This window comes from Amblyomma americanum, chromosome 6 (genome assembly GCF_052857255.1).
Source record: "Amblyomma americanum isolate KBUSLIRL-KWMA chromosome 6, ASM5285725v1, whole genome shotgun sequence".
Taxonomy (NCBI): domain Eukaryota; kingdom Metazoa; phylum Arthropoda; class Arachnida; order Ixodida; family Ixodidae; genus Amblyomma; species Amblyomma americanum.
In genome coordinates, this window is record NC_135502.1 from 27,164,446 (window position 1) to 27,184,817 (window position 20,372).

The 20,372-nt window shown below is 45.7% G+C and overlaps 3 protein-coding genes across 13 annotated transcripts in view; 1 reads left to right on the forward strand and 2 right to left on the reverse strand.

Annotated features, from left to right (window-relative positions):
* Positions 1–725: 725 nt before the first annotated feature.
* Positions 726–2,974, reverse strand: Rad9 (cell cycle checkpoint control protein Rad9). The gene has a single exon (XM_077668835.1). It carries the CDS (start codon positions 2,819–2,821, stop codon positions 1,838–1,840), a length of 984 nt encoding a protein of 327 aa, XP_077524961.1. The 5' UTR covers positions 2,822–2,974; the 3' UTR covers positions 726–1,837.
* Positions 2,975–3,334: 360 nt separating this feature from the next.
* On the forward strand, positions 3,335–12,686 carry LOC144136479 (uncharacterized). Its single transcript, XM_077668837.1, has 4 exons — positions 3,335–3,847; positions 6,495–6,673; positions 7,462–7,533; positions 9,640–12,686. The coding sequence occupies exons 1-4, from the start codon at positions 3,782–3,784 to the stop codon at positions 9,869–9,871; spliced, it is 549 nt and encodes a 182-aa protein (XP_077524963.1). The 5' UTR covers positions 3,335–3,781; the 3' UTR covers positions 9,872–12,686.
* Positions 12,687–15,312: 2,626 nt separating this feature from the next.
* The window catches only part of LOC144136475 (rho guanine nucleotide exchange factor 11-like), a 131,878-nt gene continuing 126,818 nt past the window's right edge, over positions 15,313–20,372 (reverse strand). For all 11 annotated transcript variants that reach the window (XM_077668834.1, XM_077668833.1, XM_077668832.1 and 8 more), the window contains 4 exons: positions 20,124–20,204; positions 18,382–18,464; positions 17,183–17,288; positions 15,313–15,647 (listed from right to left, as the gene is read on the reverse strand). In XM_077668834.1, the coding sequence (XP_077524960.1) occupies positions 15,487–15,647; positions 17,183–17,288; positions 18,382–18,464; positions 20,124–20,204 (431 nt within the window). In that variant the 3' untranslated portion in view covers positions 15,313–15,486. The remainder of the gene's footprint in view (positions 15,648–17,182; positions 17,289–18,381; positions 18,465–20,123; positions 20,205–20,372) is intronic.

Sequence of the window (20,372 nt, forward strand, 5' to 3'; positions counted from 1 at the left end):
GAAGGCTTTAAGGTTTGTGTTTCGTGGAAAGGTTTAGGATGGGGTTTAACATCCCAAAGCAACTCTGGGCTATGAAGGACGCCGTAGCGGAGGGCTCCAGACAATTTTGACCACCTGGTGTTTCATAACGTGCACATCGCACAGTACATGGGCTTCTAGCACTTCGCCTCCATCAAAATGCGACCGCTGCAGCTGTGGCTGTAAGGTGCTCTGGGTCAATCCCCAAGTCATAAGTGGCTTTGGATATTTGTGCGAAAGCACTATTTTTTTTTTTTACGGGAAAAATTTAATGGCATCCCTAGCTACAAATCCTCTAGAATTTATGCAGTAAAGGTTACACAGCGCTGATGAAAGTGAGTAACCAGTGTGCTACTAGCACATGAAAAGTCTGAAAGCAAGCTCTCAACACTGCAGAAGCAAAGACTCTGGCCTGAGTTGCTGATATATTATTTCACAGTAAATGTGCAGACATCAAACAGAGGAACAGGACAAGTAATAATATTTTGGTTGCAACTCTCGCCACGACTTCCTTCACTGTAATCATCTTTAAACATGCATACACACACCACTGAATCAACTAGATGAAGGCAAAGGGAAAGCGGAAAAAACGGCCAGATGCAAACATATGACAAGCAACTGGGAATCACGGAAGCGGAACGCTCCATGAAGGAGAGAAAAATTCACGAAGGGTAAGCACATCCCTAGGAAAAACAAGGATAAGAAGTTTGATGTTTCATTTTATTTGAAGGGAAATAAAAGCAACTTTTCAACAGCTTCCTTTTTTTGCACAGCTACATTATGACAATCTTTTGTTTCCTTAGATTTAATGTATTTTTTTACTGCACTTTTTTTTTACATGACATGCATGCAACATCATTCCAGTGGTCAAGTCTGTTTTCCATTTTCTCTCATTCTGACTAATCTGTACCCAGTTCATTTTTACTGGCGATGGTTTAAGAATTTTGCCTGCATGTGAGTGCAAAGTGCTGAAAAGGCCTACAAGCTCCGTTAATCTGTCATATAAAAGCAGTGGTCCAGGTAAGAAAGTGACCATTAATAAAGCTAGAAGCTGCTGGTCAACAAAACAAGGTTGAGCATGTATATACATACATATTATTGTTTCATATCGTATGCCCAACACATTACCACAGATCTCTACATTAGGGAGTCAAAAGAAGGTGTCCAGATAAGGAAGTGGCTATAAGCTATAGCCTGCTGGTCAACAAAACAAGGTTGACCATATATATATATATATATACATATTGTTTTATCTTGTACTCAACACATAATCCTCCATCTCTCCATTAAGGAGTCGAACATCCAGGCTGGCCGCTTTCGTTTCATTTTACTGAGCAGAAACGGAAATTAGCCTGACTCCCATTAATGCCAAGGGCTGGAGAGGGGAGAGCTGGAAGGCCGCTCTTAGCAGGGATGTACATACATACATGCTCATGTAAAGCCACATAATGCAAAAAATGTTGGTCCACCACCACTTCTCAGTACAAGCAAGTGTGGCAAAGAGCCATGTACATGTGCCACTAGCTAAAAGCCTGTGCTTGCCCTGTGTCCCTTTTCGCTCCTGGCATCACTATTTCAGCGTTCGCTGGAAAAAATCAGCACCATGTTCTTTTGGTAAAGCAAAACCTACCACTTTGCTGAATGCCTCTTGCACAGCAGATGGCTGTGCAATAGGCAAAAAAAAAAAGGCAGTTGCATGTTTTGCTCTGCAAATTCCTTTGTTGCACACTGACTGCTCAGTCCGGTGAAAGGGCGCAAGCACTCGAACCTAGGCTGTGCAAGTTCTGGCCCTGCGATGTCGGCGCTTAGTTTGCATCTGCTAGCCTTCCTCGTCACTAGCCTCAGCCAGCACCTGGTCATCATGCGGTATCTGCGAAGTGAAGTCATCCAGTGGCGGCCGAGACAAACCGAGCAAGAATGCCCGGTGGCGCTTGCCGGCATCGGCATTCTCGCGTGGCCTGCGCTCGGGCAACGACGGAGGAGGCACCGCAGTGCTCGCCAAGGTTCGGCCGGCTCGGCCGCCGGCGGCCAGAGTGGCGGCCACGTAAGTTGCCTCGAGTCCCGGAACACCGTGCAACTGTCCCACCAATGGCATGCCCGGCGCGTCTAGCTGCAAGCGCGCCGTCAAGCTTTCGCAGAAGCCCAGCGCCGCACGCAGACCACGCAGGCACAGCGTCAGTTCGATGCTGTCGTCGCCGTCGCACTGCAGGTCGTCGAGTTCGGCGGCTTGCACAGTGACGCTGGTGCGAACCGCGCGTTGCGTATCGGCGCCCTCCAGGTGCGTGCAAACGTCGAGCCGCTCAGGCGAGAGCCGCAGTGTCACCTCGGGAACGTTGACCGGAAAGTTGCCGAGCACGTCGCACAGCAGCTTGGCTTGCCCGCACACACTTCTCACGTACGAGTCCGCTCGGAACGAGAACTGCAGTTCTTCGTACTCGATCAGCGGCAGCCAGAAGCGCTTGGTCAGGCCACGCCGAAAGCGTAGTGCCACCAACGCCTGGTCACCGGTCAGCTCAACCACACACTCCTCGACTGTCCGGTCGAGCGTCTGAACGGACCGGAAGGCCAGCAAGCTCGAGCGCGCGCTAAGTTTGCCCCGGTAGCCTTCGTTCGACACTTCACTGGCACTGAAGAAGCTTCGCTCGAAGCTGAAGCACATGTACGAGCTTCGCGAGGCGCTGAACGCTTTTAACGACAGCGTCCGGTCGTCAGCGATCACATACACTTCGTCGCCGATCTTGGTCAGCGTCTGCACGGCGCGACCGAACAACTTCACATTTGGTCCCGGAATGGTATATTTCATGGCGCACGCGCTTCACGGGAGTACAGTCTCGCTGCTGCTGTTTTTCAACGAAGTAAAAGGTTTTTTCGTTTGTCATAACTTCTCGCAGCTTACAAAAACTTTATGGACTGAAAGACAGACATGCGGTTTCGAGTTCCCGCGCCATTATTGGCTTGGACTGAAGATTTGGGTTGACTGGTCTGGATCAGTCTGGATACGTGAGCAAAGCAACCATTCATATTCTTTATTCTAAAATTTTCAGCACAAAAAATTAAAAAAATAGCCTAGGTTTAAAGGAAGCTCAATGACAGGAAAAAAAATATAGGTAAAGGTAAAATGTAACGACAGGCAATGAGGAATAAAGTTCTATGAATACAAACTGCTGAACAAGAAACCATCTGCCCTTCTTTTTTCCTAAGCATAACCGCAGAAGCATTTAAGGACTGAAACTCCTACGTTCCTACCATACTACCACTGCTACGTTAGCGGAAGCTAAAGCCGGTCGTGGTGGAAGCACTAGCGACGAACTGCGACAAACTACGACAACACCAACAACGCGTGCGTCAGAATTAGAAAATTGCAGGTTTTGTTTTGCTACTCGGCTAAGGTTGCACGACTGCGCTAGGGCACCCTAGCTGCACCTTGTTGCAGGTGCAGTCCGTTATGTTTAGACAGTGGTTTAGATGCGTTATTAAGAAACGTGGGTATGTTCGCATGGAAAGAGGACGCAGCGTCAGCGGCGCTTAACGACTACAACTTGGAGAGATGTTTTTGTGGGCGTCCAGCTTTAGTGAAAGCAAACGCCATAAGAGAGATTTGATGTCTTGACACGAAGGCTCCAGCAGCGAGCGGGCGACAGGCACCGGCTGTGGGCTCCGGCCTCTTGTGCAAGGCCCTTCTCCTTGCGAGAAAGTGACGCTTCGTGTCTAGTGCCACGGAAGAAGTGTAACGAATTCGGGTGGTTAGTTACCGCTGCCGAAGATGTTCTCGCGCGCAGCGAAGGACCTTTTGCGCAATACCATCAGTAGTGTTGACCATCACAACAGGGTAAGCATGCGGTGTATGCTCTCTTAACTTGTGCAAAAGCCGAGCACTGTAACCTCATCGGCCTGAGCGAGTTCAGCCAGGCGGCCACACAAGCCGTGGTCGTAGGTTTGGTCATCGTCTTGTGCGTCTTCTTGACTGCTTTCTGAGCTGTATGTTCCTGGTTCTTGAGCTTGCTCGCGTTTCCGTTCCTGCAGCGCCGTGCACAGGCTGCCTGCTTTCGTGCTAAAAGGGAATAACCGAGCTTTCATGCTTTTTTTTTTCTTCTCAGCTTTGGGGTCGCGAGTCTGAGCTTCCTTTGCTTCGTTGTTTCCTTCACAAGGACGGCATGCGTGGCATACCATAGCAAGCATTCTTGAGCAGGAAATAACCATTATGTGCGATAACACAGCTGTAGCCCGAAATCCCACATATCGGACTTCCGAGAGTGGCAGGTGATCAGCTGTGGTTGAGGCACTGGGTTCGTGGTGCCATTTGTAGCCTCCTGCCTCGTAATTTTTTTACGAATGGCATACTACTTATCCTTGAAGGCAGCCGTTGCTGCCAGGCATGTCGAACTCCTGGTACCTGAGTCTTAACCTAGCGGTCCTTTATGTTATCCCCTACGTTCGGAAGGAGCCTCTTGACCCAGTTTTCACGATTGATGCTTGCGGTAAAATTGAAAACTTTCAAGAAGAGTACAGTTTGTTATCCGTTACAGAAAGACACGACATAGACATCAGGTTGCCGTTACCGTTTTTCTTTTAATTTTGAAATGTAATTTCACTTTCAGCAGTTCTGCATAGTTGAAAGAAACCATGACATATTGTAGAGTAGTGTGTCAACATTTGATCGCTGCAAGCAGGATGCTTATGCAGAGGGTTTTGGATTTTTGAGACATGTCCATTTTTGCGCGAACATCTCTACTTTAACTGTTGTTGGAGTGAATGAATGTGTGAAGAGGGAGGGCACTTAGGGTCTACCACTTGGGCGATGTGTTGTGCCAGGCGAGGCCAGAGGACAGGGCAAAGGTTTGTTGACGGAGTGGTGCAGCTGTCCCATGTGGAGGAAGTGTGGTGGTTGCTGAGCACAAGCACAAGTCCAGTACAAATGTTTTGTGTCAGAATAAGCACCGCAGACATAGCATTGGGGAATTTCAGGCCCATTAATTATGTGAGTGGTTGTGTAACATGGGAGTGAAAGTGTTTGTGCTTGGCAAATGTATGTTCCTCCTTGGCATGTGAAGTCAGCAGTGAAAGGTGGAAGGATGCGGTGTTTCATGCGAAGGTCTTTGAGATGCTGTCTGCGGTGCTTTCAGTGGCTGGCATATTTTTTCTGGGCAGTTTTACTCCTGAGACGAGTGTTCATGATAGACCAGCGTCCGAGTTCCTCAAGTGAGAGCATGGGCCCTTCCGTTCCCTGCAATGCTTTGATGTCCATAAGATTGTGGTGGGCTGCCATGTACAAAATAAGGTCGCGCTTGATACGAGATAGCGTGTTGTTGTGACCACAGGCGCATATGAGTATCAGGGCGCACCAAAGAATATAGCCATCACATTACCTAAAACCATTCTTTACTGTTCTCTACCAAGAGACCCAATTTCCAGTCTTTGTTCCAAACTTTGCCTAGCATGATGTACTATTAGTCATCTGTTAAAATATCTTTTGCACAGAAGTTGAACTCCTTACCTTCATGTGAATACAGAAGCCATAGTTATATGTGTGCAGGCAAGGACAAAAGCAATGGATTAGTCTCTGTTCTAACTGTATGCATGCCTAGCCTAGTACAAGTTAAAGACTTTTGATGTGTTCATGCACGTTTGCTTCAGTGATACTGTCACATGGGGCTGCACTGTACCTCTTTCTTTTCGCTGGACAAGGAATGAGTGGAGTAAGGGTACTGTACCGTGCGCCTATTATTTTTTCTACACCTCGGATGTCTCCTGTGCTCTATGGACGCACTTCCCAATTTACGCATTTGGAAGCACATCCAAAGACACTACTTGGTTTCAGCGGGCATGTGACAACCAATATTTTTAACTGCTGCCGCCTAACCCCATTAACATAAACTAAGGCTGAATAAGTCTCTCTCATTATGTGCAATATAAAATTAATTCTTTCTGGTGGGAAATGCAAAGGTTGCAACATAGGTTCTTAAAAGCAGTGAAGGTTTTTGGCAGATACGGGAAATTAAATGTTGCTCGAACGAAGTGATGATGACTGCAATACTGATGCATTGATAGTGAGACTTCTCCAGATGACGAAGACAACGAAGGTGTGGCATTGTCAGATAAGCCCATTCTCACTGAGACTCCCTGCTTCAAGACCTACCACACTGAGAAAAACATATGGGGATCTACGGAATGCGACTTCAGCATGTGACAACAAACACACTGCGACTTACAAGGCAACAAGTGGGTCCAGGTTGATTTATGTAGTAAACTGTTTTGTTCATTTTCTGGCCAAAAAACTCTGTAGGGTGTGGTTGTAAATTAAAACAAAACCCTCCAGTTAAGGTGTTAATGGCCTATGGGTGCCCACGGGCGTTTCAATTGTGTACACTGCCCTGAAAAAAGTTCCCCGAGCAGCTACTGCTGTAAAAGATATCTGGCCACAACAGTCCATTGCTGGTGAGGCTATACTGAGTAGTGCTCTGTACCCTCTACTGCAGATACTCGAAGAGCAAGAGATGTGGCGTCAGTGGGAGTTGGAACGAGGCCTCACCATGATGGTGTCAGATGAGGCTCTGCGTGCTCGGCAGCACCAGAGACGTGCCGCCGAGCGTCCTGCCAAGCGGCGCCGCTCCTCCCAGCGGCCATCACCAGCTGGTGCAAGCAGCTCACAGGAAAGGTAAGTGTAATGGTTGTACAGTAAAATACCACTTGATTGAATTGAACTTCAGAGGCCTGCCTTGAAGAAATGTTGCCCAGTTATACTATACAACATTGGTAAAAAAAGGTTTTTGGCATTTCTTTATTAGGAATTGAACAGACCCAGTGTAGCTGTTGACTTCTTGCTTAGCACTCTTTCAGGGGCTGTTGCATTAGCATCATATTAAAAAACTGGTTAATAAGCGGCATTTTTTGCCAAAATAATATCACAATGGTCTTGTTTTCATTTGAAGCTAACGTTCATGCTACTTAAATTTTTATTCTGTGCAAAGAGTTGTCTGGACTTTCATAACCTATGTTCATAGCATCGGTGTCTTTGAAAAAAGGGCACTTTGGCATTGATTATCATGAAGAAAGGTAGCACCGACATGTTCATTTGAATAGCCAAGTAGATTCTTGACTTTCTCTCACTTTTTGGCAGAATGAAATGACTGTAAAAGTGAAGACTTTATTTAATTTTGTGATGCCTTGTTGTGATTGGCATCATACCTGCTTCCAAAAACCTTTGTGCATGCATACACAGCTTAAGAGTGTGAGCAAAAGTTTTTATCATGTAAGCCAGCTGTTGCACAAGCTTTGAACATTAGATACTATGCAGCATAAAAATCAGTGCCAACCAATAAAATGGAGAAGGAAATGAAGAAGGTGCACAAAACCTCTGCTCTTTAATAGCATGCTGTGTGTTGGTTTGGCACAAAGGAAAATAGGATTTGAAACTTTCGACTTGCTTGCATTACTGTGGTGCAGATGGGGCCACAGTGGCTACCGGGAGCTCTACCCTGAGGAGTTCAATCCCCCCAAACACAAGAAGCGTAGGCGGTGAGTTCTGGTTTTGCCATTTGGCTTCTTTCTCAGCGCATATCACAAATGCCCAAACCCTGCTGGAGCACTGCATCTGATGCCTAGTACACACCGGACAACTTTTAAGTTAAAGTGTGAGTGCACCCTCTCTTAGAAATACAGTTCACTTTGCAGTTCACCTGAAAAATTCTTTCAGGTTGCTGTGAAGCTGTTGTAGCTGCTAGTTTGTAGCTTCAAAGTGAAAACAACAAAGGGGGGGGATATGAAGCCCTTTCCCACATGAGAACCATCATTTTTACTCTGAGGGTGGCTACAACACCATTGCTGTAACCTATGCTTTGTAACTGGTTTGCTTGCTGCAGTAACCTCAGCTGCAATTGTTCACTGAAAGAAAATTTGAAAACTATAGGTCTGTAAAACCTCGTTAATACGTATCCAGTTCATACACTCAAAATCATGGGCATCAAATATGTCCCACAGGTTATATTTTTAATCCGGTTATTATGTTTCTGGATGACAATTTCCCGGCTACTGCGTTAAAAATTTCAACAAATTCTGATCGCTTTGTGACCAAATGCACGAGTGGGCCAAACCCGGGTGCACGCGACATGGAGAGCTAAAGTGCAGTAACAGTCTTCCATCATAGTGGTTTCTCTGCATTGCATCAGTGCAAAGGGGACGAGCATTAAAAAAAACTGTTTTAACGTCCGAGCGGTCGTACCAGCAGGGATGAGGCGTGAAGAGAAGAAAAGCAGCAGCTTCTTCGCAGTGCCTAAGGGTTAAGAACGCTGCGACAGTCACTCCATCGCTTTTCCGCGGTGCATTGGTACAAGGAGGCAAAGCGAAAAAGAAAAAAAAACTAAGAGACACGACGTGGAAGAGGTCTCTGCTATTTTCGCCATTGTCATCGGCAGATCGGATCTGTTATGAAGTTACCTCTGAGCTAAGAACAATGGAAATGTGTACTGAATTCTTTAAGCGCTAGGAAAGGAGCTGCTCAGACCTAGCGCCAAAAAAATGCAAATGGACAGTTTTATGAAGTGATAGTGTTGATTCAAAAGTGTACCTCATTCAGCAGTTAGCATTCACAATGTTTGAATCTTGTGTTTTCCTGGATAATAGCTTTTTCCCCGCTTCTTTTAAAACATATCCACTAGGTCTTACTGCATATATTTTGCAATTGCTTTTATGATTGTTAGTGTGACAGCTATGCTACACAAATTGGCAAGAAAGCTGAGGTGGTGAAAACTGTAGTGGTGGGATTTTTTTCTGGTGCAAATGCACAAACCTGGCAGTACAGGCCTTACACTCCAGCATGCTTATACAAAGTTGAAAACCATTGCGAAGAGGAGTACAGAATTTTAATGGCACTGACTACAGTGATACCTCATTAAATATGAAGGGCACTAATAGGTTTTGTCTCCTGGGCTGCAACTGGTGTAACAGCGATAAAATTGAAAAGTGTTAGAGTCAAATGAAAGTTCGGAATGTTCTTTGTGGGCACATCAATTTATATAGTCCTCTCAGTGATGCACTTCAGGGGCTTTGCATCCCACCAGCAGAGGCGAACTGCATTGGTAACCTCTTGGCCTGATGCAAAGCATGTGTCATATAGATACTTCATCTTGAAAAACCGCCAGAATTTTGACGGTGCGAGGTCCAGGATGTAAAGTGCAGTGTGGCGTTAGTGTCATCAACCGCCAATCTCATTCTTCTGTGATGGCATGCAGAAACCAGCGCACCAGTGAGTGAAGTGCAGTGCCATTGGTGCAGTATATTAAAAAGTAGCATGTTTCTGGAAAAGAAAACATTCCACACTTCCATTTGAATGCTATCATCTTTCAATTCCATCATCTAATTAAAAAATCACAGCGCAGGAGACAAAACATACTGAACAGTGAACACTGTTCTTACTACTACTCGAAGTCATCACCCAAGTTGTATGTAGCCCGTCACAACATGCTTCAGCACCATTGTAGATTTGGATGCTGGTGCTGAATGGTTTCGTCCGGCAACGGGCTGGCTTCTGCAAGTGAATGACTGGCCACGAGAATGAAGAAAGATATTAACCTATTGTATCAGTCTGTGGAACGTGAAACAGTGTAGTGTTCTTTTGACGTGCAGGTCTTCGAGCAGCAGCAGCAGCCGCCGCCGCAAGAGGAAGTCACATCGCCGGAAGTCACAGCACAAGAAACCATCTAGCCAAGAGGGCCGTCGCAGCCGGTCCCGCAATCGTCACCAGCGTAGAGACTCTACAACCAGTAGCAGCAGCAGCGACAGCAGCAGGAGCACAGATTCCTCAGACAGCTCAAGCAGTAGTGACAGTGAACTGGTCTGGGAAGAGCGAAAGACTTGAAGGAAAACATTGGTGTGGAAGAAGCGTAGCCACATTCATTCCCATAAAAATATGTTGCTCTGCTTTGCAAAATGGTGTCAGCGCTGGGTGTGGTGGGCACAATTCTCCTTCGCCTCAAACTGAGGGAAGTGACGCGAGTGGTTGAGCTGCCAGAACTGTTTCGTTGCCACCAGTCTTTATGCATTCTTTGTGAGCAACAATGTGATAATTGTGAAGAAGTGTGTTCTGTCGTTTTGAAAACTCCTTGAGTGAAAAACCGAGAATAATTGCAACAAACATCCTGGAGACAGTTGGTGCCATAGCATACACTTTGCACAGCTCACTGTGCATGTAGAAAGACTGTGTTGCCATGCTCTATTAATGGCATATTCATAGGTACCATTCGAATTTCACAAATGCTAGCTGCTGTGAACTCTTTGGAAAGGTCGCCCTATGCAAGCTGAGAAATTTAAGCTCGACTTTTTCGATTTCCTTTATGATTATTACTAATTGCAGGGCACTAGTAGCATATAAGTTGGTTTTGAAAGAATAAGGGCGCATAACAAATGGCCAGGCCATTGCTGTGGTAGAAAAATATCTGCACGATGCTGGAGTCTGCATGTCAGACTGCATGTATAGAGAATAGTGGGCTTCTATTTCAAAAGGCAAAGATAATTTTTTGCTAGGAACACTTACTACATCTCTTTGAAGCACATGAAAATGTAAAAAAACTCTGGAGCAAAGGGTTTTTGCACTGAACAAATTGTCCAAGATGCAGTGCACAGTTTTTTCTGGAAGGCAATGAAGTAGTTTTGACACTGTGTGGCCTTCGGTGGATATGATGGAGCTTGGTTGACTAGCAGATAATGTGACAAACTATCGGTGTCAGCTTCCAAGTTAACTCTTGCAAGCAATTGCTCCCTTTGTCTTTGATTGTCATGTCCTGCATTGCATGTAGTGCTGCCTCATTTCCTTGAACACTGTTTGGATCTCATCGCAGGACGACGCCTGAGAACATTGAGGGTGCGCAAGAATAAGCCATGCACTTGCACATTCTCACAAGGGCTAGCATGAAAAGTTAGCCACAAGTCGTAAAATTGTAATAAAGCAAAAAAAAAAACTTCAGCGCCAATGGTAGAGGCAGAAACTAAACTAAAGTAGAATCTTGATAATACGTATCTCACAAGGCCGCGAAAAATATTCACATCCGAATTTAGTAAATCCAAAATAAAAAAAAATATCCACATGCAGAACCACTGGGGATGCATTCACGCAGTTCTGTTTATGGCTGATGGGATTTATTTGCAGCTGTGCGCCGCTGTTCACTCCTCACTGCCTGTCGCATGCACCGTGCAACTGGTGATCGGGACTTTGGTGATGTGTGGGCAGCGTTTAGTGCTCAAGGTTGTGGTCGAGGCTTGAGTGTGTATTATCTGCAGCGGTGCGGAAATTTTTCACGTAACACAACGCACTCCAGCCAGGAAATCTTACAAATGTATATCAACAGTGTTCATGTCACTCACATTCTACAGTAGTACTCAAGATTCAAAGCCTAGCGAAGCATTTAGACTTTGTAGTGACCTAGCAAAGCACTCTGGCTGTCGTGAAAATGATCATTGCAATTAACATGCGATGAATGTCGATCCCTGCTGCAATTTCTAGCATGCCATCCCTGTTTCTGCATCCAGATAGGAGAACTAATTTTTCAGTTTTCAAATGCCCGACTGGCATAACAGGCACTGTGGTTGCAAGTGAGCTTCATACCCTGGATATAAAAACTGGAGATCGGAAGGATCAAACTTAAGGCAGCTGCATAATTACATGAAATATGCAGCCACAATCGATGGCCACGGTACCAACTGTGCAGCAGGTTGCTCCTCATGTCATCAGTGGTTCTTTCACTTATGAGCAGCACAAAATGGTACTCTACATGGTCACAAATCCCCTGCACTCTTGCCACCACTCTAATGCCATATGTGCCTTGTAACATCCATGATTGTCCAATTGCAACAGTGCCTGTTTCAGGGAATGAAATGAAGTGCACTGTCTAGAGTACAGTATTCGAACTGATGCCTGCGTCCCAACACAGCCCTATGTATTTCAATGGGGGAAAACTCCCGATAATTCAAACAAGTCAGCATCCGCTACGGTTAATTCGAACTAGGAGCCACTGACTGACACAGCGCCTCACTGACCCATAGCGAGTACAACACGCTCCAAATTTACCAGAGATGTAAAACAATGGAAAAGAAAAAAAGGCAGAGTGTACGAGTCTCGCGGAGCTTGCATTCCGGTGCATGCCATAGCAGGTTTTCACTGCCGGTGCACTCGCCCGCGCCACTGATGCTTCGGCGCAATGGCTCATGTGAGCCATTCCAGGTTTTTGTTGTGCCGCGGTCGCTGGGTCGTGATCACGTGGCTTAAACAACGTAGAATGGCGGTTCAGGCGATGACAGCTTTTGTTGCTGCCACGAGTGCTAGCTACGTGGACAGCAGCGTGGAGACGCTGGAGCCCTTTTTAGCGATGCCAATATAATTGAGGCTGCATGCTCCCAGCAGACGTCGCAGGGCTCACATGCGGTGAGAACAGCCAACAGTGATGAGCCCGACAGCTGTGACGAGACTATGCCACCGCCAAGTGCATATGAAGTAGCGTCAGCGCTTGGTGTTGCAGCACGCCACTTCTCTGTCAGTGAGAACTCCGACATTGCGCAGGAGCTTTGGGCAAGCTGCAGATGATGCTGATGGAGTCTCGGCAGAAGAAACGCAAATACACTTCGCCGATTGCTTTTAATTTTGACAACCCTACCCAGTAAATAAACATGTTTTGGAGCATAAATAGCGTCATATATTCCACCACTAAAGCTCGCTGCTCACGCTAATGCATTCCAGTATTTGTTTCTGGCGCATAACTGGCCGATCAATTTATTTCATTTCCCACTAGGACTGGATGAATTTAATTCTCAGAATATGCCCGCCACAAACGTGTAGTAGCGACTAGCTCGCGATAATGAGTCTAGATGCGACTGCTTCGGGCTATAACCGCTCATTCTAGCGTCCATTCGATAATTCGAACAATTTTCCGGTTCCCTTCGAGTTCGAATTAACGAGCTTTTACTGTACCAGTTGATTACCCACTTGTTGAAACAGCGCTGCTCAAAAGCTTCCCATCTGCGACATGCTACATCCAAAAACATGTCATCGCAGCACATATCCCCATTTCAGGCTAGAAAGTTGCCAGTAACAAATTTTAGTAGCCAGCTACTAGGCTTGAAAAGAATCTTTTTACACCATAAACATGAAAAAGGAAGCTGGTATTTACAATCCAACATCCACAGAATTAAAGGCAACAAGCAGCATCCATCAGCTGCCAAATTGCAATTAGTTTTCGCTAACAGTCTTTGCGAGATGCATTGATGCTATCAAGAAACGTTCTATGCAAAGGAGTGAAATGGGATTTGCAGTTCATTTCGATTCGGCAGTAGTTCCATACCTGTAGCAGTCAGTTTCATCGCGGCAACATGCAATATCATTCATCACCGGTTCTGAGCACTAAATGAACTTCATATCAAATGCCTTGGCCATTTATTTCTGGGCAGAGGCTGGATGTGGCTTAGCTTTCAACATGCTCAACAAGCAAATGTGCTCTGGTGACACCTGCCTCTCGCTTCATTTTGAAAGTTTTCATTCGTACCCAAAACTATGCAGCAATGCTCCAGATAACATCACAAAAGAAGACACTTTCCTGCCTCCTTTTTTATGCATTTCCATGGGCTGAAACCCACATCAGCACTCCATAAGCTTGGCGCTCTCATTACCTATTCTGGGTGCATGTATCTGCCAAATTTTGGGTTTGCAAATTTTGGACATGCTTAACAGCTTCGAATGGGAATGGAAGTAGGGTGGGCAAGTCACATCCCTTTTCCAATGTCATTGCATTGTTTAAATTGATGCATTTACATGTCTCGAAACTAACCACACTTCTTAAAGGGCAACGACGGAGGATTTTCGAACATTTTGAGCTACAACAATATAGTTCTTGGGCCTCTCTGATTTTAGATCCAATGAATAATTCTTCAAAGTAATGTGAATAATCGTACATAAACAAAATAGCAAAAGCCAGGGAATTGAAACTGATACTGTGTTTCCACCGACGTAGGATGTTAAGTATAGTGTTACAAAACATCTCCTGTGCACACTGACTGGCTAAACAGGTGACTGAATATAAGCAACAGCTTTTTTCATTATTTGAAATAGCCAAAAATCTTTCTTTCGGCAAATGCTGAGCAAATACCGATGAGCATAGGATGTTCATAAAGTTTGTATCATCAGTGCCATAAATTTATAACAGGTGTACACGATAGGCATCAGAGTGAGTGTATGTCTCTCTAGTTTTAGCACAATACAAAAACTGTGTTCTATATATTACCAAGCAACATTGCTACATCATTAAGAAAAAACAGCCGCATCCATCAAAAAAGTCGAAGCACATACAGTGATTCGCTTTCTGTATTTAAAAGGACGATGCCAAGAACATTCATGCCAATTTGGCGGCAGTGTACGGTAACAATGCCCCAGCTTATGACACTGTCGTCAAATGGCACAGATGATTTCAATGCGGTAAAACAAGCCTGGACGCCGGAAAACTACAAATTGCTGCACAAGTAGAGGTTCCTAGTGCTCACTGACCGGCAGAAAACTGTTGAAGAAATAGTGCAACAGGTTAACGTGACTGCAGGCTCGGTGCACAACATCCACATGACGAAGGTTGCCGTGCGCTCACGAAAGGAGCGCGTCTGCTCCATTACATGCACCAGCTCACTCATCACGTGTGATGCTGACACTTGTGGCCTCCTTAGGCTATGAAATTTTGCCCCATCCTTCATGTTCACCCCACTTGCCCTTTACACAACTTTATGCCAGGCAATTGCAATGTCGCGATGTGTCGGTTAACGCTTTGGAGACGCACATGGCAAGTGCAGCAAAACTTCCATGGGAGGCAACAAGTGGGACAAACATGAACGCTTCAGTAATGAAATTGTACCACATATGTAATCCTACTGACTTGAGCATGATGCCACCCATCCCCCTCTTTCTCTTTATATCAGTCATGCCATTCTTCCCTTTTACTTGGTGTAAAAGCCGCGCGCGCGTGCGTGTGTGTGTGTGTGAGAGAGGGAGAGAGTGATTTGGTTGTGTAGTTTAGCTCCGTTCACTGTGCTAGTGATGCAATGCAACCAAGCACACTTTTGTAAGTCGGGCTTGCCGCAGTTTACATACGAATTGTTCATACATGAACTAGAAATAGAAGAACAGTTATTCACAGTTCTGTACACCAAGCAATACACCTCTGTTAAATGTGATCAGATTTTAGGATACTCAGTACAAGTGTCGGCTTGCACCAACCTCCACTTTGGTCAGAGGGCAAAGGCTGCGAGTTGTTTACTGACACGAGACCAAAGTGCAGATGCACGGCCAACTGGTTTATTTGCTGTCATTAAATTAAAGAGAGAGAGAGAGATAGCGGACACATAGAAAAACTATGTACAGCAGGGTGTCGCAGCGTCCTTCCCCTCCTCTGGGCAAGGTATCTACAACTGGTGAGGGGAAGGGCGTGCAGCAGCAGGCACTTGTGCTCAAAAGTAGACGGGCGCCTGTGGGGGTTGTGGCAGCTCCTCCTCGGCGTCCAAGTCTGTAGTCGGGCAGTGGCAGACGGCCTCTTCCAGCGTCTGCACTGCAGCCTCACGGCAAATCTCGCTAGGCGACAGCTCATCGTCCGCCGCTACTGTAAGCACACCTGCATGGCATGCAAGGCTTGCTGGGATGCACAGTTTGGGACCTTACATGCTTTCTGGCTCCCCCACTGTAATGGCTATTGCCTAACTCAGACCAGAAACCTCTGGCACGTGCCAAATGCACACTTGCCAACGTCACATTTGGGAGATCATGAGGGGAGAGAGGGGGGGGGGGGGGGGGGGGGGGTACACGAGAGCAACATGAAGTGCATGTGAAGTAGTATACAAGATTTCACTCGCTTCAAAAATTTCTCACAAAAAATTCTTACAATCGTCGGCTCTTCAAAAAAAGTTTTGCAGTATCACGTTATGCCCCATTGCCCTATGGTGCCCCCCCTTTTTTTTTCCTAAGCCTCATGTCGTGTGAGGTAGAAATGGCAGCAAGTGTATAGAGATGATTTGTTTCCAAGATTCGCAGGTCGCTGCAACCACTCGCAGCGGACCATTTCTGAAAGACTGACTAGGCGAGGGTTCTTCCATACTGCGACGAAGCACACAGCAACACAGGCCACCCACAAGCACTGCTGTCCTCACTCCACGTTCTAACTTACGCGACAGAGCCATGGATTTCGTCATTTCCGAAATGAACTGGGCTTGAAAATGGGCACCAGACTTATAGGGTTCATGCGTGTAACATCTCCGATTTCAATGATGTGTAACTTTAGCAGCGCAAATGGTATTGCAAGCCATGCACTGCATAATTCCTCTTATCCAATGTGACGGTTCTGGGCGGCCACCATGCCTTCGAAACTGAAATGTCTCCGGCTACTTCTCACTTTCTCACTACACGTCCCAACAATTATGAGGAAACAGACAAACAGCCTGGAGACAAGCCGTGAAAGCTCACTGAAGCTCACTAAACCAAGGGAAAATTTAATACGGCAACTCGCACACCGCAGGATCAGCACCAGAAACACCCTGTTTACTTCGAAAAACCAAACTTCCGCACTTTGCTACTGTCGGAAATTAAGTCGCAAACATGCATAGACCCTCAGGAAAGCTGGCAGCTCATCATAAAAGCACGAGTAAGTCCGAATTTAGGAAACCCGAAAAATGTGTCGATGGGTGTAGTAACAGCAGTCACTTAGGCTCTGGCCAGGTAACAAGCACATGCTAGCAAATATGGTTCAACTATGTATCAAACAAAGAGTTTTCTTCTTTTCTCAGAAATAATGATTCTGAACAATGTCGGGAACAATTTTTGGGAGAAATAAGAGTGTGCTCGTACAATCGGGAGGATCAGTTGAACTTTGGCAGTCTCCCAGGCAATTCGAGAGAATTAGCAGCTATGCAGCAGAAAAGATGGCGCTGCACATGTCGATATGTGAATATTTTAGTCCAGTCTATTGGGGGAACCCCACAGGTGGAGTAGATTTCAATTAGGAAGCAAGCACTCTTTGGAATTCACCTAAGTGCGGCCACACAGCTCGAAGGAAAGCTGATATTTGTCCTGGTTCAGGTACTGAACCCGGGACCTTAACGAGAAAGTCTCGTTAAGTGCTAATCACTATAGACAGCCGGGCAAGGCAACACGCACCTCCATCTTCCTCCTCTGTGCAGGGCGGCGGCTGTCTGGCGTCCTGCAGGCGCGACAGCTCCTGGCGCAACCGCTGTCTCTCCTGCTCCAGCTCAGCGAGGCTCGGCTGCACACAATCCAACCACCCACCATTACGACAACCACATGCAGGGAGAGCTCAAAATTATGCATTGAAAATTTTACCACACCAGAGCACATATCTCCAAGGCCAAGTCTAGTCGAATTTTTCACTGCTGGTTAACAAGTTTTCTAATGCAGAAAGGCCCTCTAGGGCTAGTACACCAGATTTCTGTGGCAACACTTTCGTGTCCTCTATGCACAGCAAACCTGAACAACAATCCAAGCCCCAGCTCACCTGCATAAAAAAAAAAAGGCCACGCATATCCCAAGAGTGCACTGCATGCAAATGTATGCAGTGCACACTGCATACATGGCAGCATGGGTAGGAGGATAGGGATGCATGTTATAACAGGTGAGCTTGGAAGAAGCAGTAAATGAAGAAGAGGAAGACAGCCTATATATACACTACAGGAACTTACATAAACAACTGGTGGGAGCAGAAGGGAAAAGAAAATCACTTAGCGCACTGCTTTTCAGTTGTTCAACAGTGCTTCATGTGTGTATTAGCAAAATTTTTTTAACTCTTGAACTGAATGATTTCCTTAAATTGGCTTGTAGTAGCCACAGAAGCAGGCAAACTTTTGCTGTGTTAGATATGCCAGCCTCAATACACCAGGCAGGCTGCATGGACAGCTTTTTCACAGCCAGGCACAACAGTTAAACCTCGATATAATGAAGTTGCTAAATCTGTGCTTTACTTTTTAACATTCAAACTTCGCTATAATATTATACAGACAGAGTAATAAAAATTGAAGTATTTCGTACACTGAAGTTCGTACCATCAAGGCTTTAACTAAACATTATTAACAGGGTAGTGCATACTTCAAGCTCCCATATTTGTATTCTGGATAGTATGATTCTCAGATGCCATACTGACATGTTCAACTATTTGTTTGAGTTTTTCAGAAATCAAAACGCTAGAGATGTTAAACTCAAATGATATTAGTTGCTCTCAACAGATCATGATAAGTAGATAAGATCATGATAAGAATGCTCGAAGATTGATACGATTTTAATCTGCTTTAATTGCACTCCAGACTCCCTTCTAATTGGGTAGCTCAGATAAGCAGAGTACTCACGGCGAGTAGGCTGAGGTAACGCAGCAGCGGCTGCACGGATGACAGTAGACGTTGAGGGCACACTCCTGGGCGGCGGGCACCCCCTGCAAGTGCACACAACGGCACATGCACTTCAACATAGGAGCATTACCACACCTCATGGTATGAGGCACGAACAACAACAGGGCTAAGAAAACGGGGAGAGCCGTGATACAAGGCACAACAGCACAGTATGAAGTGACAATGCTGAACACATGACAAAAATCAGGAAACTGAGACAGAAATTTCCAAGATCAACAATGGCCTAGTAATTAATGGTGCTCAAGGCAGTACGTATTAGCAGTAAAAACATCTACACCACTAGCGACCTCTGAGGTTAGCAGAATTGCACAGCACTTCGTGACACAGGTCAGCACAGAGAAATATAAACAATAAAGACAAAAAAAACTTAGGAAAGGGGGGGGGGGGGCTTCTTAACCACATTCCTGAATAAGAAAATGCAATAGCATTTATGTTGCCTACTGTGGTCGCTACAATGAGTGTCTAATGTTGTCCTTGCGATTTTCCTGCCAGAACTCTGGTTGCAAACGGTCCCTTTGCCCTTGCATGGTATGCATGAGCCATCACTTTCTAGAATGTTTCAGTAGCTTCCATTGGATTATCATACGCGATTACTCCAACACCACTAATTCCTTTAATCCATTTTTTGGGGCGACCCTACTTCCAAAATTTTGAGGAATTTTTTTGCAGGGTGGGGAGGGGGGGGTCCACATATCTTCAACTTCGGCAGTGCCCTATGATTGGTCCACTGGTTGTCACACGGTTTTGATGACATCACAACCCTCTCAATCGCATTCATAGATCATAGACAGTCCTCGTACCTGCAGTGGTACAGTGGATTAGCTGTTGCGCCACTGCCCTTGCAGGTGGCTGTTTCAAACACAGCCATTGGGTGGGCTTGTGAGATCCAGGTTGTTTTTCCCAAGCTCTTAAGGCTCATGAGCAGCACCACTGTGAGCAGGTGGCAAATGCATTGAATTTGGCAACGGTTGGCAGTTTTCTCACAATCTGGTGGACAGGCTGCCACATTCTACAGTGGGCAGGTTGCGATGATGTTAGAAGGTCACCTGACCTCTCTGGGCTGACCAGTCAGGAAATTTAGTGGAGAATTTCAAATCTCGCGGTGCTCTCTGACTGGTCAACTGAGGTCACTTGACCCTGATGACATCATTGTGGAATTGGCCAACCGGGAATTTTCATTAGGGGAAGCCGGAAATTTACTGTGAGACGGCAGCGTGAATGTTATCGCATCCAAATGCAAAAATGCTCTCATACCAAGATTTTGTACCACACTGAAGGACCCAAAGTGGTTTAATCAAGTCCAGTGCCTTCCAATATTTGTGGCCGGTCGTAGCCCACCTGTACTTGGACACATCAAAATGAAGTAAAACAGAAAAACACCGACCACTGACTAAAAATAAATGCTTGATGTTTCGGCTCCCGCATGGGAGCCTTGTTTTTCCGACACCATAAATAATTTTTCTTCAGTGGTCTCCTTTTCTTCATTCCATTTTCATGTTCACGTCCTACCATTGCCTCCAAGCCCTCGATTTCACATAAAAATGCGTGAATTTTTTAAACAACACAATGAACGGCTTGTATGTTCATCACTCCCAGCTAGCATTTGATCAGGTTGTTGCACACTTTGTCACAACCCTGTCCTAAGGCCAGGAAAAGTGTGCTCCATCTGCCGCAGAACGCACCTTCAGGGCTTGAGGCGGCAGCCACAGCATCTTCCTCCGTCACGTTAAGTGCCTCATTAATCAGCACCGGCAATTGGTTTGCTGCACCACAGAAATGGGTAGCTGAGATCACCACACACACACACACCACTGAAGAAGAAATCCAGCTGCCTGTAATGCTTAATTGCCATTAGAAACAATAGAAAGCTCTGTTACGATTTACTTTCACAATTTTATTGTGAACAGCAAGGCATATTTAAGCATCCAGCG